We start from the raw sequence: 14,611 nt of genomic DNA, 5'->3' as shown, positions 1-14,611 counted from the left end.
TATTATTTATAAGAATTAAGAGCACTTAATGACAAATGGGATTAATGAAAACTTGAAGGAGTTGCATCTTATTTATGGATCTGTATCTCAAATTCTTTAAAGCAAGCATGGTCTGGATTTAGCTCTCTGTTATCATTGCCTCATGGCTAAATCTTACCAAAATCAATCACAGACATCTGAAATAAAAGGACAGGAAAACACTAAAAAAAAGTCAATGAAATAATGAGACAATTACATTTTTTTCATTCAAATTAAATACTTAAATATCTTGAATATACTGATATGTAAATAATGCTGTAATGCTGTGCCAAAGTTGCTTTCACATGACAAAAATCACTGGCAAATAACATTGGAACACAGTGAATTATACAAAAGACAATTGCCAATTTGTATTTACATAATCTGGACTTCTCCGCAGCCTTTTTTTGTTTGCCACATAGTTTCATAAGTTTCTGACCATGGTGAACAACCCCGACCAAACAGACTGAGGCTGAGTTAGGGAGAGCAGCGTGACACTGATGTCAAGTAGCTATGGTCTCCTTTTGTGTTGCCACAGCGCAGCAGCAGCTAGCACCTGTTAACCAGCGAATCACTGTGGTGTGAGGGACTCTGTGGGTCTCTGATGAATGTCAGTGTTGATATGAAACACCTGGCGGCTTCGGGGCACGCCTCACTTTGACCCCACCCACCCACCACCAGCCACCACCAGCCACCAGCCTACATTACCACCTTATAATTGCGGCCGAGGGAGCAAGTCAAAATGTTGTTTTTGAGTCAATGAAGGAGCAAAAATGAAAGATAAGGCATGCCAAATAAACAATCGCTTATATAAAGAAAGAAGAGATAGATGAAGCGATTAAAGAGTGGGTGAATGTGTGTATTTGTGTGCGCAGGAGGATGTTCCTAGTGTGTGTTCGGGTACAGTGCCTTTATGTAACCCCTGTTTGCTCAGCCTTTGGTCTGGAATACCTCTATGTATTTACCATCAGTCCAGAATGACTGGGCAAACAAACAGCTCACCTATTGATGAGCGGCAGCGTGCAATAAGCCCGCTGTATTCAAGAGAGAGAAAAAAGGGTAGGGGTAGAGGGAGAGAGAGCACAAAGTAAATCTGTCAAAGAGTCTATTATACAGTGTCCAAACAGAGAGCGCCCTCCACAATGGCCTTATTAATGGCACAATGTCAAGGAGCGGCAGGGCAATAATAGCAGATGATTTTGCTTTGTGAGGTTATCGCTGGAGATCTGGTATTGAAATACAGCAGATGATTTGGACTCCTGGGAGCATATCAGTGAGGATCTGCCGCAGGTTCTGATTGGGTGTAGGCGTGTGTGTGACAAGCTGTGAGTGTGTGTGTGTGTGTGGGGGGGGGGGGGGGGTGTTGTGTGCATGTGTGGAAAGCATAAGTTGTGGTTTGTGGTGAGGCCGATGGCGTGCAGCCAGAGACAGGAGTGTGGCCGCTACGTGTGTCTTTGTTTGTTTTCCTACCAGAGCTTTAACCTCCGCCTCATCACACACACACACACACACACACACACACACACACACACACACACACACACGCACACACACACACACACACTCCTCAGTCTTTTTGGAGAAAGTGAGGGGGAGGAGTCGTGTGTTCATGGAGCAACACAACAGCCAGCGACTGCAGGAGCAAGCTGCCAAATATTGTCATCCACTTTTACATTGTAGTACACACTCAAGAGAAACCAGCACATGTTGCCAAACTCTGCTCTGAAAAGACTATTTTCTACTACACCACTGCAGCACAATAAATATAAAAGCAAAATGACTGCTTTTATATTCTATCTGCTGCAATATTTTTATTTTTGTACCACTGGTTGTTGTATATTTTGTACAACAACCAGTCTGACAAGTCCACCAACCTAAACAACGAAATAGGTCCTTTGTTAGTCTTCCAACACAATCTGTTCAACCAATACAGAAATGATTTATAGAAGGCAGCTAAAATGATTTGATTATTATCAGGGAAATACTGTGGTCACACAATAGTTAAAGAAACTTCTTGGTTATAGTTTGAAAACATTTTTTTTGCCATGGTTAAAATAAATCAACCCTGACTTGTTACTAGGAGACGGGATGTAAATGGTGGTCTTTACAAGTCCACAAAGACCTGACATCAAAACATTGAGTCTAATCACGTCTTGTATTGTAGGGTTTCAATCTATTGCAGCAGATCTTTGGTCTGGAGTCGAAAAGAGCAGATTCACTATCAGCCCACAGATCACAGAAGAAAAATATGTAAAGTGAAAGATAAATGACATGTTTTATTGCTCTTTACGACAGCGCTGGTGGAGCATTAAGCTGCTGCCAGTGTCAATGTTCGTCTTTTCAGGTCAGTCTGACTTTGACTTTGACAGCTTGGGTTTCTTCACATCGTTTGTTCCATCACTTAAAAATACTTATGTTCCCTCTAACACTTAACACTTTCCTGACAAGCAGCTTCTCACAGCCATGAGAGAAGCTGTTGAAGGCAGTTGATGGATAATGAGTTTCTAACCTAAGGTGTGCAACAGGGCAATTTTGGAAAAATAAACATAAAGAATTTGACTCATTATTGAAATTAGTACTTTGTATATTAAAAACTATAGCAGAAAAAAGAAGTATTGATTTCCTTTACTTGAGAATAGCAATACAACAGTGTAAAAATGTGCATCATAAGCCGATCTTATCTTATTATTTATTTAATATTTTATTTAATCTTTATTTGACCAGGCAAGGCATTAAGAACAGAAAGTGCCAGAAGATTGCTAGTAAAGCATTTATAAGTGTTAATCAAACAGAAGTAAAACATGTGCAAGTACTGTATCATTAAAATATCCTTAAGTAGACCCTTAAAAGCAGAGATTGAAATAAACGTATCCATTTGTAGTGGAAACGTTAGTGGACATTTTAAATATCAGTCTATCAGAAATAAATGATCAGTATATCATACAAAAGATCTTTAAATACCATCAGATTGAATGGTTGAGTCAAATGACAGACCACAGGTTACATCCCATCTTAACCAGATCAGAATATTTGCATATAGTGTTATAAAGTGTATAAAGTGTTTTTTTAACAATCATGTGGGTTGTTTTGGAGAACACCGGAAAAGCAACTTATCTTGCTTGCTAGATAACAAATAAAGAGACATTTTTCTTTTATTTCAGTAACTTCATGGTCAAATGAAGATGTGTATTGTGTGAAATTGTATAAAAATGTGTGAAAGTGACAGTGAGCGTTGTTCCTGGGAATGTGAAGCTAATATGCAGTTTTCCTGTTTACGGAGACTTAATCCTTTAATCTTTATAGGCTTAGTTCAGTCTGTATGACACGCATTCCCACTGTATCATAGCATCAAACTAATGTCGATAAATGTGGAAATACAGTAAATAATACACCACTTTTACTCATCGACTTAACTGCTTTTTGATCACAGGTGCTGCCTTTCACTTTTCATGCTTTCTCACTCATCTAAAAACAGAAGTAAGTGTGCACTTGTGAAGGTTACGACAGCTCGAACCACATTTAGTCACTCTTCTTGTGCACATGTTGGTCGCCTGACTGCTTTATCAGTCTGAAAAGCTGTACGGCCCCTTCTACTGCACCTCCTGCTGGCCTGCTGCGGCCCACTGTTTTTTCCTGCAGCGCTTGTATCAGATAAGATTTCGATCTTTACCTTTGATGTGGAGCTTGTTCAAAACGCCCAACAATGCCTCATTCTATACTATTGTGAAATGATACGCTTGGCCTGGTTTACAGGTCTGCTTTGGCGCTCAGACCTCTCACCTCCTTATCTCGCAGCACCATATTTCATACTTTATGGCTTTGTGTCGTCGCATTGAGCCAGTAGATTTACAGGATCATCACATATTTAAGAACTTAAACCCAAAACATCCCATAAACCTATTTCTCATTCGTTAGAGATCAGTTTAGATCCTGTTTATCTTTCTGTGTGTGTGTGTGTGTGAATGCTGTTTGCTCTAAATTCACAGTCTTAATCACATATTTTAGTGCTGTATATGTGGGGCATGTTGCACTCTGACATTCTCCTGCTATTAAAAAGGGGGTCACCTCCTCTCTGCTGCTGAATGTGACCTTTGTTAAAGGAATTATGGGACACTTTATACAGTGTTGATGATGAGCAGAGACAAAAGTCTGGGATTAAGCGGGAAAGAGAGCAACAAACAAGTGAATGCGTTAAAAACACAATAGACCTCCTGTGTGTGTGTGTGTGTGTGTGTGTGTGTGTGTGTGTGTGTGTGTGTGTGTGTGTGTGTGTGTGTGTGTGTGTGTGTGTGTGTGTGTGTGTGTGTTGCATCCAGGATCTGACATTGTTTTACTAGTGAGTTATAGAAGTGTTTTTCATGTAATTGCACATTAATAACTGAGTACATTTACTCAAGTACTGTACCTAAGTAAAGTTTTGAGGTACTTGTACTTTACATGATACTTGACTTTTTCAGATATTGTTCTTTCTACTCCAATACATTTATTTGACAGCTTTAGTAAGATTTGACTCAATGGATAATATAACAAGCTTTTAAAATATAACACATTGTTAAAGATGAAACCTTTTTGTCTTTTGATGTCAGTTTGAGTCACATTTCAGATGTCTATGAGTTGTTAACAGCTCCACCAAATATTTGATGTGATTTTTCCCTCTAAACTTCTCACATGGATCCAATATTTCACCAAAAATCAAATATTAGAGAAAAAGTACAAAAACTAAAAAACAGATTTGTGTATCAGAACTTTGTTATTTCTTCTGTCCTCTCCCATTAATCATCTCACCAAACCTCACATTTGTTGATTTGGTGACCCTTTTCACAAGCCTGAACTAATGATGTCATATATAGTAATACGTCAGTCAGAGTGACAAGATGACTACTTTTTGTACTTCAACAAAACTGTATGTACTTGTACTTAAAGTATACTATTCAGGATTTGTTGGCTGACCTTTCTAAACACAGCATTCAAAGTTGAACCCTCCTCCTCGGCCCAACGAGCAACAGAAAGAGAAAGCAGCTGTGGTTGAGCGAGCTATATAGAATGAATAAAGAGAGTGAGTGGTACTGGCAAGAACAAAGCCATGAATCAGATAAATAAAACGCTATTATCTGATTGTTTCATGGCAGTTACATTTTAAAGCAGAAATAAAAACGCCCACACCTCCTCACACAACCCTGCAGGAAGGTGCTGCATTGCTGAAATTTCATGGCATGCAGAGCTTCATCCTGTCTGCTGCGGCCTCTCTGCTCTGTAGGTGTGTAGCTCAGCCCTACCCTTGGTCAAACAGACACACAGAGACAGAGAGCAGAGCAGAGGAGAGAGTAGGAGACAGTGATGTAATCTAGTCCTTAGTCCTGACCTAATGGCTGGAGATCACACACTCACTACTCACAGGTTGATGCACTGATATGTCTGAAATGTAGGAAACTAGTAAGAAAATACAGGCAGAGGTCAGAGTCTCTGCAGATAAACACACTTCTTGTAGGTCTTGGTTTTGGTTTCTTACATCTTAATATACATTTATATAAGTTATGACAAATCTGGTCACTTGAGTATCATATTATCTCAAACTCATCCAGATGTTGTGATTTTTAAAAAGAGACTTAGCTGAAAAAAGAGATTAATAATCAAATCGGATTCATCACAGGTGGTTACTTTTTAGCATTGTTAATTGTTTTATCTTGTTTTTAATTTAGATAGCCATTTATTGTTCTTTTATTGCTGTTTGATTTTATTGTTTTAGCATTCATGGTATGTCTGGAAAATGAATGAATAAGTGATGATTTAGAGGGATTTCTTTTGCATGACTCTATACGTTGGGAAATCCTGCATAGTATATCTTTAAGTGATTTGTTAGGTATTTACTTCTTCCACCACTTTCAGATTACATTTATATTTCATGTACCTTGTTTTTGAAGAAGTGCACATCTTTTTCTCCAAACTCCCTTTTTCATCTAAGAAAAGAAGCCAAACTTCTCAAGTGTTAAATGTTTTAACACAAGGCAGATTTTTAGCTTATTTAAATAAGGATCAGAATAATGTGATCAAACAGATTAGTAATCAAGACTACAAAGCTGACCAGACATTTCAATACCATACTCCATAGTGTGCTACAGACACATTTCATCTGCTACCTGAAAAGAATCACTGAGGTTTGACACCTAGCCCTGTCGGCCATAGAGAGAAGTATAAATCATACACAGATGAGTACCAATAGTTGTCAGACGTGCAGTCAGCAGTGTTTTTCATCTGTCAGCTGCAGACATTGAAAGTGACGTCCAAGTGTGTGTTAAATGAGTTGTGACCCGGGGCTGTTTGCAGCTCGCGGACCGGTGCACGAGCAGTGACTCTGCAAGAGAAAAGGAACAAAACAGAAAAACAAACGCCAATGAAAGAGTGAACCTCCCTGCTCATCATCATCATGGCCCCATTCTTCCTCTCTCAATTGCTACTGAATCGCCTCGGTCTCATTACAGATTATGGCCTCAACAGAGTGACTCTCCCCTTTCTCTCGCCTTTCACAGTCCCTCTCTTGATTAACATTTTCTGCTAGGCTTCACACCAAAGGCACAACCTGTGCGCTTTAAAGGCAGGGTGGAAAAAAAGCCATCAAGCGCTGGAGTGGAATCAGATAAGGCTATCAGGCAGGAGGCTTTACTGCCTCGGCTTTGTCCCGCTCCTCCACCCGCCTTCGCTTCCTCCCTCAATCTCTCACTCCACTGCATCTTTTGTGCAGCTGATTCCCTGACGGAGTGCTCCCTTCAGCCAGGGACCCCCCGACCTCCTCCTGCAGCACTGCACTGCAGGCCAACAGTGTGTGTGTGTGTGTGTGTGTGTGTGTGTGTGTGTGTGTGTTTGTGTGTGAGTGTGAGTGTGAGTGTGTGTGTGTGTGTGTGTGTGTGTGTGAATGTGTGTGTGTGTGTGTGTGTGTGTGTGTGTGTGTGTGTGTGTGTGTGTGTGTGTGTGTGTGTGTGTGTGTGTGTGTGTGTGTGACAGCAGCAGTGCAGACAGTCAAGGCTGATGTTGAGGGTGAATTCACTTAAACTCTATTTCATTCACAGAACAGCATTTACTCTGCTGTTTATCACAAGGCCTCAACATCACTGTGAATATTATAAGAAATGTCATAAAATGTGTGTAAGTTTTATCAAACATCTGAAATCAGTGATTTCACCTCTTTTTCAGTGCATTTTCACAATCACTGAGCAGAAATCATGTTTTACCCCCAATCTCATTTGCACTAAACTAATTTGTCTGTGGTGAAAACAATAAGAAGTAACTAAACTTGGCCAGCTGCAAAAATACATATAAAATGTAAAATGTAGCCTCAAAATCTGATCCAGATTGATCCACACATTTTTCACACATGGACATAAAGGACTGATTAGATATACACAATAGAAGAACATGCATTTGAAACTTTTTAACAACTTTTTTTTTTAACTTGGGTATGAACAAAACAATTCATCCTGTTGTTTGTATTTCTTATGCTCGCTTAGCTTGTAATTCTTGAAAGCAGCATATTGTTATTTTGACACAGGATAAGCAATAGTTAGTTAGTAGATGAATACTGTAGATGATGAATGGATGGAAATGTGTGAGGGTTTATTCACAAAACAATCAGTCTGTCATTGTCTTTTTTACAGGACAAAATAACATTAATATCACAGCAGAACTGGAAGATACACAATACAATAGTCAGGTTACATGACGCAGATCCATGAAGCTCCTGATCATGTCCCAGCGGCCTCTCGCTGCTCTTTTCATGTTTAACTGATCAAAATATTCCTCCACTTTTCTATTCATAAGAAAGCAAAATGGTTTATGCTCTATTTAGTACATCACAATTATTCATTTAGCTGAGAGACTTTTTGGAAAATCAACTCTCATAACTGAAATTAGCTTTCATCAAAAAGTGGCTTGGCATATTAAAAGCTGAAGCTTGAAGGGCAAAGTATTGCATTTCTTAAAAGTAACAATACCACACTGTAATAATGGTCCAGTGACAGTTAAAGTCCTGTGTTCATAAGGTATTTTAACACAGAAGTATTGGCAAAATAATGTACTAAAGTATCACAAATTGGATATTCTCATTATGCAGAATGGACCGTTTTGAAGCATTTTACAGATGCACATTTTAAAGGTTTAGTTCATCCCTGTGGAGCTCCAGCAAACTAGTTGTTGTTGGCACAAAGTCACAAAGCATGTCCCTTGTTAATAATAAATTTATGTGATATGTTATTATGTATTTATCATGTAAAATCACATGATTTGGCTTTAAAATAAGTCAAAAGTAGAGCAGTAAATGAAATGTAGTGTAAGAAAAGTACAAGTGCCTCCAGATTGTGCAGAAAAAGTGCAGCACTTGAGTAAACATGTTTAGTTTCTCTCCACCTCTGAAGAAAGATGACCCACCTGAGTTGTTCTGGTCAGTCAGTATGAAGTAAAACAAACCAGCATGGGTCATTTTTAAATATTTATCATATCTGTGTTTCTGGACTCTCTGCTCCAGATGGCCAGTCAACCTCAGTCAGTCTCGCTCTGAAAGAGAGAAGGTGGATCTATTCACTCTGTCGCACAAGCTGCCATCTCACTTTAGCAGATTGATCAGTGCGCTGATCCAGCCGCTGTGTGAATGCGTGCGTGTGTCTTTTGAAGAGAGAGAAGACTTTTAAATCCCATGCAGGCTGACCAGCGGCTGCATGTGTGCCTCCAGATCCCGGCGCTGCAGCCCTCTTCTCATCACAGATATTTGCAAACAGATGCACGAAGCCAACTCTGCAGGTTTTTTGATCAATCAAGCTTTAACAAGTCAAGTTGACTAGATACGAATGTAACATTTTGCATGTGAAAGAACAAGGCCACGGAAGGCCTGGTTTTGATTAGGCCTAAGCTGATAAATGGCAGATTCAAACAGCCCCCTGCTATTGCAGAGAAACCCCAGAGGTCCAGGGGTTTAAGTCCAGACTGATATCAACTCTGTTGCTTCTCTTTCTTCTCCAAACCAATGAATAGATCCATTATTCAGTAGACTCATTCTCATCTCCTAAATTGAAGTGGCAGCAGCTTAAAAGCCCCCTTTTTTTCCAAGTCTCTCTCCCTCCCAAATTTGGCTACTGAAATATTCATGGGTGTGGTTAGCCTCAGTTTGTGCCTTTCACGTAATCATTTGAATATTTGGGACTTTTGCATTGATGATCACATTGGAATTGAGGAAATAAACTACGCTTTTGAAAGTTTGAGTCTTTTGACAAGCGTGTTTGAGGATTATGATCATAAACAGTTTTTCTTCTGTATATTTTTGATGAAAACAGTCACTTACTTTAATGCATTGTAGTCAGTGCAAATGTTTTCAAAGTAGGATTAAACTAACTTTAATGTGTTATAAGATGTCTGATGGCTCTCTATCATTTTGACCAATCTGTAAACCAAACTGTATTTCCACTCACTGTCCACAGTTCATTCATGCTTTATTCATTTCCCACAAAATATCCACTCACAGTAAACATCTTTGTTCTGTTAAAGCATAGTAGTGTGCAGAATAATGTGGTTTATTTCAAGGCCTTGACTACTATACGTCTCGTAACATCTATTCATCTCGCTTTCTGTCTTCATAAAAAAGGCACAGCAGCTAAGTGCCACTCCCCCCCCTTCCTCCCCCCTCCCCCCAGATCACAGCCAATTGGACGCCCTGTGAACCGCTCACCCTGTATTGTCCCCTCTCCCTGACCCCAGTGCCACCAGAGGGGAGAAATATTGCTCTAATCCACTCTACACACACACACACACACACACACACACACACACATACACATACACATGCACACATGCACACAGCAGTCTAAGATTGTTACTCAAGCTGGAAAATACTGCTGTGGTGTAACATTTAATACATTGAAGAAACACATTGTTAAATTTTGTTTGTTTGCAGTCAGAAAGTATGTCGTGTATATGATATATGGATTCTACAAACTCTGAACGTTTGTCTCTTTCTCTTCTCTTTGCAGTCGACTTCTTGGCAAAGTATTGCATTTTCAGTCAGGAGAAGCTGGCCGAGTACAAAAGAGCTTTTGAAGCAGTAAGTGAAAAGGGAGTTTGAACCTTTATACAGTATATTCCCTGAGCTTTTGAATGTCCACTCTCACTAACTCCAATATGTTGCACTCCCATTCAAGAAATAGTTACTAAAGGGCGATTATTTGCATTATCGATTCATAGTTTGGTCTACAAATTGACAGAAAATGGGGAAGATATCATGCTTTTTATGATTTTCTGTTGTTTATATACTGTTAAGACAGCAGAACTTGCGTTGAATGTATGTAAAAATGCTCCCTGCAAGGCAAAAGCCAAACTTCAGCCTGCTCTGTAGTTACCTCTATGTCTTCTCTTGATGACATCCGCAGCCTTTGTTGCTAAGGTTGTTGTTAAGGTTACTCATGTTGTTTGGGCTTGAACATTTCCATTTTAAGGAAAGAATGAGAAAAATAAAGTGAAATCTCATACTGTTATTGTTTGTTTATGGGTGCTAACCAATCAGAACAGAGTGGGCTCATCAGGCCTTAAAGAGTCAGGAGCTAAAACAACCTGTTTCAGACAAAAGCTGAACTGAGGGGCTGCATAAAGGAACAGTATAAGATAAATAAGGACGTTTTTCTAACTGTAAATCATGCAAAGATATTCCAGTAGAGCCCCGGAATATAAACAAATACCTGGACATGTGCATGATGCAGCTCATTTAAAGGAATGTCCATGTCCCATAACACAAGTTGCTGGAATGAAATGACTTGTTTTGTCCAACCAGTAAACCAAGAACAAAAGTAGACAATCATAGACTATGAAAGCCAGCAGATATTAACATTCATTCACATTTTGCTTTTAAAAATAATTGCCTTGCTGGATTAATTGGTTGTTTCAGCTCTAGATGATGATGATGGTCTTTGTTTGCAGGAGGACAGTGACGGTGATGGTTACATCTCCTGCCTTCAGGTTCTACTTGCTCTTAAAAACATCATCCCTCCTGAGCTGCTGTCTGATGAAGAAGAGCTTTATGTCTACAGGGTTGGTCCTTTACTTTACATATGTACACACGCACATAGTTATACAAACGTACACCGAAATCACATCAGCAGGTTTGATTGTTGAATCTTTTTCAGATCCTGGAGATGGTGGACTTCAGGGTGAGAGATGGGCTCGTGGACTTGAGGCTCTTTGCTGTGATCGCTAGCCTGGCACAGAAAATAGCCACCATGGAGTAAGTGACCGACAGCAGGCACACTCCACACTTCTCAATGAGGCCGGAAAAGGGAGTCACTGACCTGCAAATAAGAATAAGAGTGTGTACGCAAGTCTGTTCCAGTGATTTTGTCATCGTGTGTGGGGACCTCTTTGATCCCCTTCCTGTCACACTTTATATGATGTTTGAGGTTAGAACAGAATATGTCTCCTCTGAAGTCATTTCTGTCCATAAATGACTCATAAAACCTAATTTAGAGATAAGTGTCTCCATCTCCACAAACAAATGAATAAAGTAGGAAATCATGACTTAATTGTATACAATAGTGGATATTTTTGCTTTAAGGACTCAAATCCAGACAGAAAGGACTTGGTAAAAAGAAGGTTTTAGCAGTGAAGATCTTGGACCTTGTGAGTGGCGTTTTTCACTCTTTTTGACATTTTATAGATTTTTATGGAGCTAAAACATGACCTGAACCCTGGGCACACAGAAAACCATCACCCTGATTCAATTGGCCCCAGCGTCCTTGTGTCACTACATTATGTCCCATATGCTGCAGATTCCCACACACAGCGCTTCTTTTTTCTCCTGCCCTGGGGTTTATAGCTTCCTACAGACAGGAGTATGTGGAGCCAAGCCTACTCCGGAGGTCCCTGAGGGTCAAGGCCTGCTCCCAAAAGCCCTCGCCCCAGAGTGAGAGCTCCCTCTCAGCAAGGACAGGGCCAGGGTCATGGGTCCTCTGATTTACGGCCAGGCCTTTGTGTTCTGTATTAGAGGAGGCCTGTAGACTGAGTGACTCGCTGGCACAGAAAGACCAGGGTGTCTGCTCTGTATAGAGGCAATTATAGTAATGATAATGAATGTCCATATTAAACCTCCTTTCACAAAACTCTGTCTTTCAATTTAAATACGAAGAGAGAAGATCAGCATTCATAATACCACCACCTAAACAAGGAGAAAACAATAGCATCCTTCTGTCATCTCATCCCAACTGAACTAAATTGATCCTCTTACCTGTTTCAGTTAATCCTGTTGTCTCTAATCCTAGCTTAGAAATGAGCTGAAACAGTAGTTACACAATCAGCCTTTCTGATCACGTCAGGCTTTGAAATCTGAGAAGGTGTATCCCAAATTTTTATAAATATATATCTTTTTTTACTTCCAGTTTTACCTCACGCTAATTGCACCCTTCCCCCCGCCCCACACTCACACTCCTCACTCTCCTTTTCAACTTTAACTGTCTGCCGCCGTCATCTCTCTCATCTTCCCCGACTCTCTTGTCGCCTCCCTCTCACCCTCTGTGCCATGCTGTTTTGGCCCTTGACTCAGCCCATCTGTCCCTGTGTAGCATTGTTCTCCCCCGACAAGTCCACCTCACACAGCGCCACATTCCCTCAGGGCAAAGTCACATGATCTGCCAAGAAGCACATTGCCATACAGGATTCCCAAACGGCATCAGTGGAGCCGCACCGGTCGAGCTCATCACCACCGCTCTCGTCCCCTCTGGATTTGTGAGCATGCATGCATGCGCTGAGAGTTACAGTAAATCTCCTCGTTCCTGGAAATTCAACTGGACTAAATGAGTCAGTGAGCGAAGGAGCGCTAATTCAGTATGTCGAGGGGGGAAAATATGAGACAGCAGAACCCAGACTGACTCCCCACCACATAAACTGTCAAACAATACATGTACCTCCTCCTCCTCCTCCTCCTCCTCCTCCTCCTCCTCCTCCTCCTCCTCCTCCTCCTCCTCCTCCTCCAGAGAGTTCCCTTTTTATAGCACAGCGTCACTGCAGCCCGCTCAAAATTATCCCAAAACAACTCTCAATTCTGTCAAATCAAACTAGGTCAGAATATGTTTGCATCCCCCCCCCCCTTAACGAGGAGACCGCCACAATTTTTGGCATTACGTAAGCGAGGAGTCTGCTGTGTTGGCCACAGCGGGGTGCCAGAGGAGGGCCGACAAAAGAAAATGGGTTAGGCTGCTATTATCCTCCCTGCAGTCCATCACCGGTCCCCTAGCCCCTAGTTTATGCTAGCCATTATCACGCCAGTGTCCTTAGCACACCAGAATTTGGACTCTTTTCCTGCAAACCAAGTGCAATTAATGATCATTAGCTGCCCTGTCTCGCTTCATCCCCATCAAGCCCCTGCCTGCACCGTGGTTGGAGGACAAGGGCCAATCACGGCACAGGGAGCACTCAGGCGTGCGTTGCACTCGATGGCCTAGCGCTTGGCCATTCTTTGCTCTAACAGGCCATTGAGCACACGGTGAGGAGGGGCTCATTAACACTGGGCGCTCATTAGAGAAGGGACGACCGTCGCTGTGCCACACGCTGGACAGGAGAGGTCTGTCCCAACACAATCGGTTGTGTCTCCCTCTAATTATACGAGCGGACCTAGATTTTGTTGGTGTGCGAGCAGTCACATTGCACCAGAGTGTGCCTAGGTCGCTTATTCCCCTCCTCAAACCTCCACACGAATCCCGCTCACCCTGCCCTAGCTCCCCCACACCCGCCGTCCCAAAACCACAGCAGTTTTATCCGTTACTGTGGCGGGATGTCCCCATGTGCCCGCGCATTGTTTGGCAGCAAGGCCACTGTGAGCAACCACAATGGGCTCAGAACACTTTACCATCATGTCTCTCCAAACACAATATCGCATGGGACGGACCCGCCAAAAATCGCCCGCCATGACAACCAGATTTTACTAACACTGTCTCCTGAGGCTGACCTCTTCTGATTTTAAACACATTTTACATTTATATGACAAATAAACATTGTTTAGTTTTGTTTCACAAAAAAAAAAAAAAAAAAGTTTTTAAACAGCATACATGCTCTTTGTAGAGACAACTTTTAGCAGTTAATGATTTTATTTTGATGGTTATTTTTTTCTTTTCTTACAGTGATTTTATGCGATCACTAATCAACAACATGGACTTCCGTTCCCTTGAAGTGAGGCTCTTTAAAGCAAAGGTAAAGTCATGGTTTAGCTTTCTCTGAGAATGTTGCTGGCTATTAGGTGCACTGAAGACCACACCACCACATTTTCATACTCTCAGATTTGTTTGCACAAGGTGCACTTGATTACCTCCATGCAACATCAGATTAACTCCCACATTAGTCACATTCATGTCACAAACACCAACTCCGTGTCTCTTTTATGGCTCCGCGGGTATAATTATAATGAAATAAATACTGGTAAACACTTTGAAGAGCAATTCCAAAGCATGCTTTGTAAAGCTAGCTTTTTTTATGAAAGCCACTCAGCCCTCATGCATAGAAATGAGGGAAGCAAGCCAGAGAGAAAAAGAGACGGGTGCTTTTCCCTTTTCATAGATTAGCACAGCCTTAATCTCAT

General features: G+C 41.1%; 1 protein-coding gene across 1 annotated transcript in view; it reads left to right on the top strand.

Annotated features, from left to right (window-relative positions):
* LOC134004836 (uncharacterized) overlaps positions 1-14,611 on the top strand; it is a 58,500-nt gene that overhangs the window by 42,866 nt on the left and 1,023 nt on the right. The window contains exons 11-14 of the mRNA XM_062444232.1: positions 10,029-10,099; positions 10,969-11,079; positions 11,175-11,272; positions 14,157-14,226. Coding sequence (XP_062300216.1) covers positions 10,029-10,099; positions 10,969-11,079; positions 11,175-11,272; positions 14,157-14,226 — 350 coding nt within the window. The remainder of the gene's footprint in view (positions 1-10,028; positions 10,100-10,968; positions 11,080-11,174; positions 11,273-14,156; positions 14,227-14,611) is intronic.

The sequence above is a fragment of the Scomber scombrus genome, chromosome 22, assembly GCF_963691925.1.
Source record: "Scomber scombrus chromosome 22, fScoSco1.1, whole genome shotgun sequence".
Taxonomy (NCBI): domain Eukaryota; kingdom Metazoa; phylum Chordata; class Actinopteri; order Scombriformes; family Scombridae; genus Scomber; species Scomber scombrus.
This window is presented reverse-complemented; position numbering and strand designations above follow the sequence as displayed.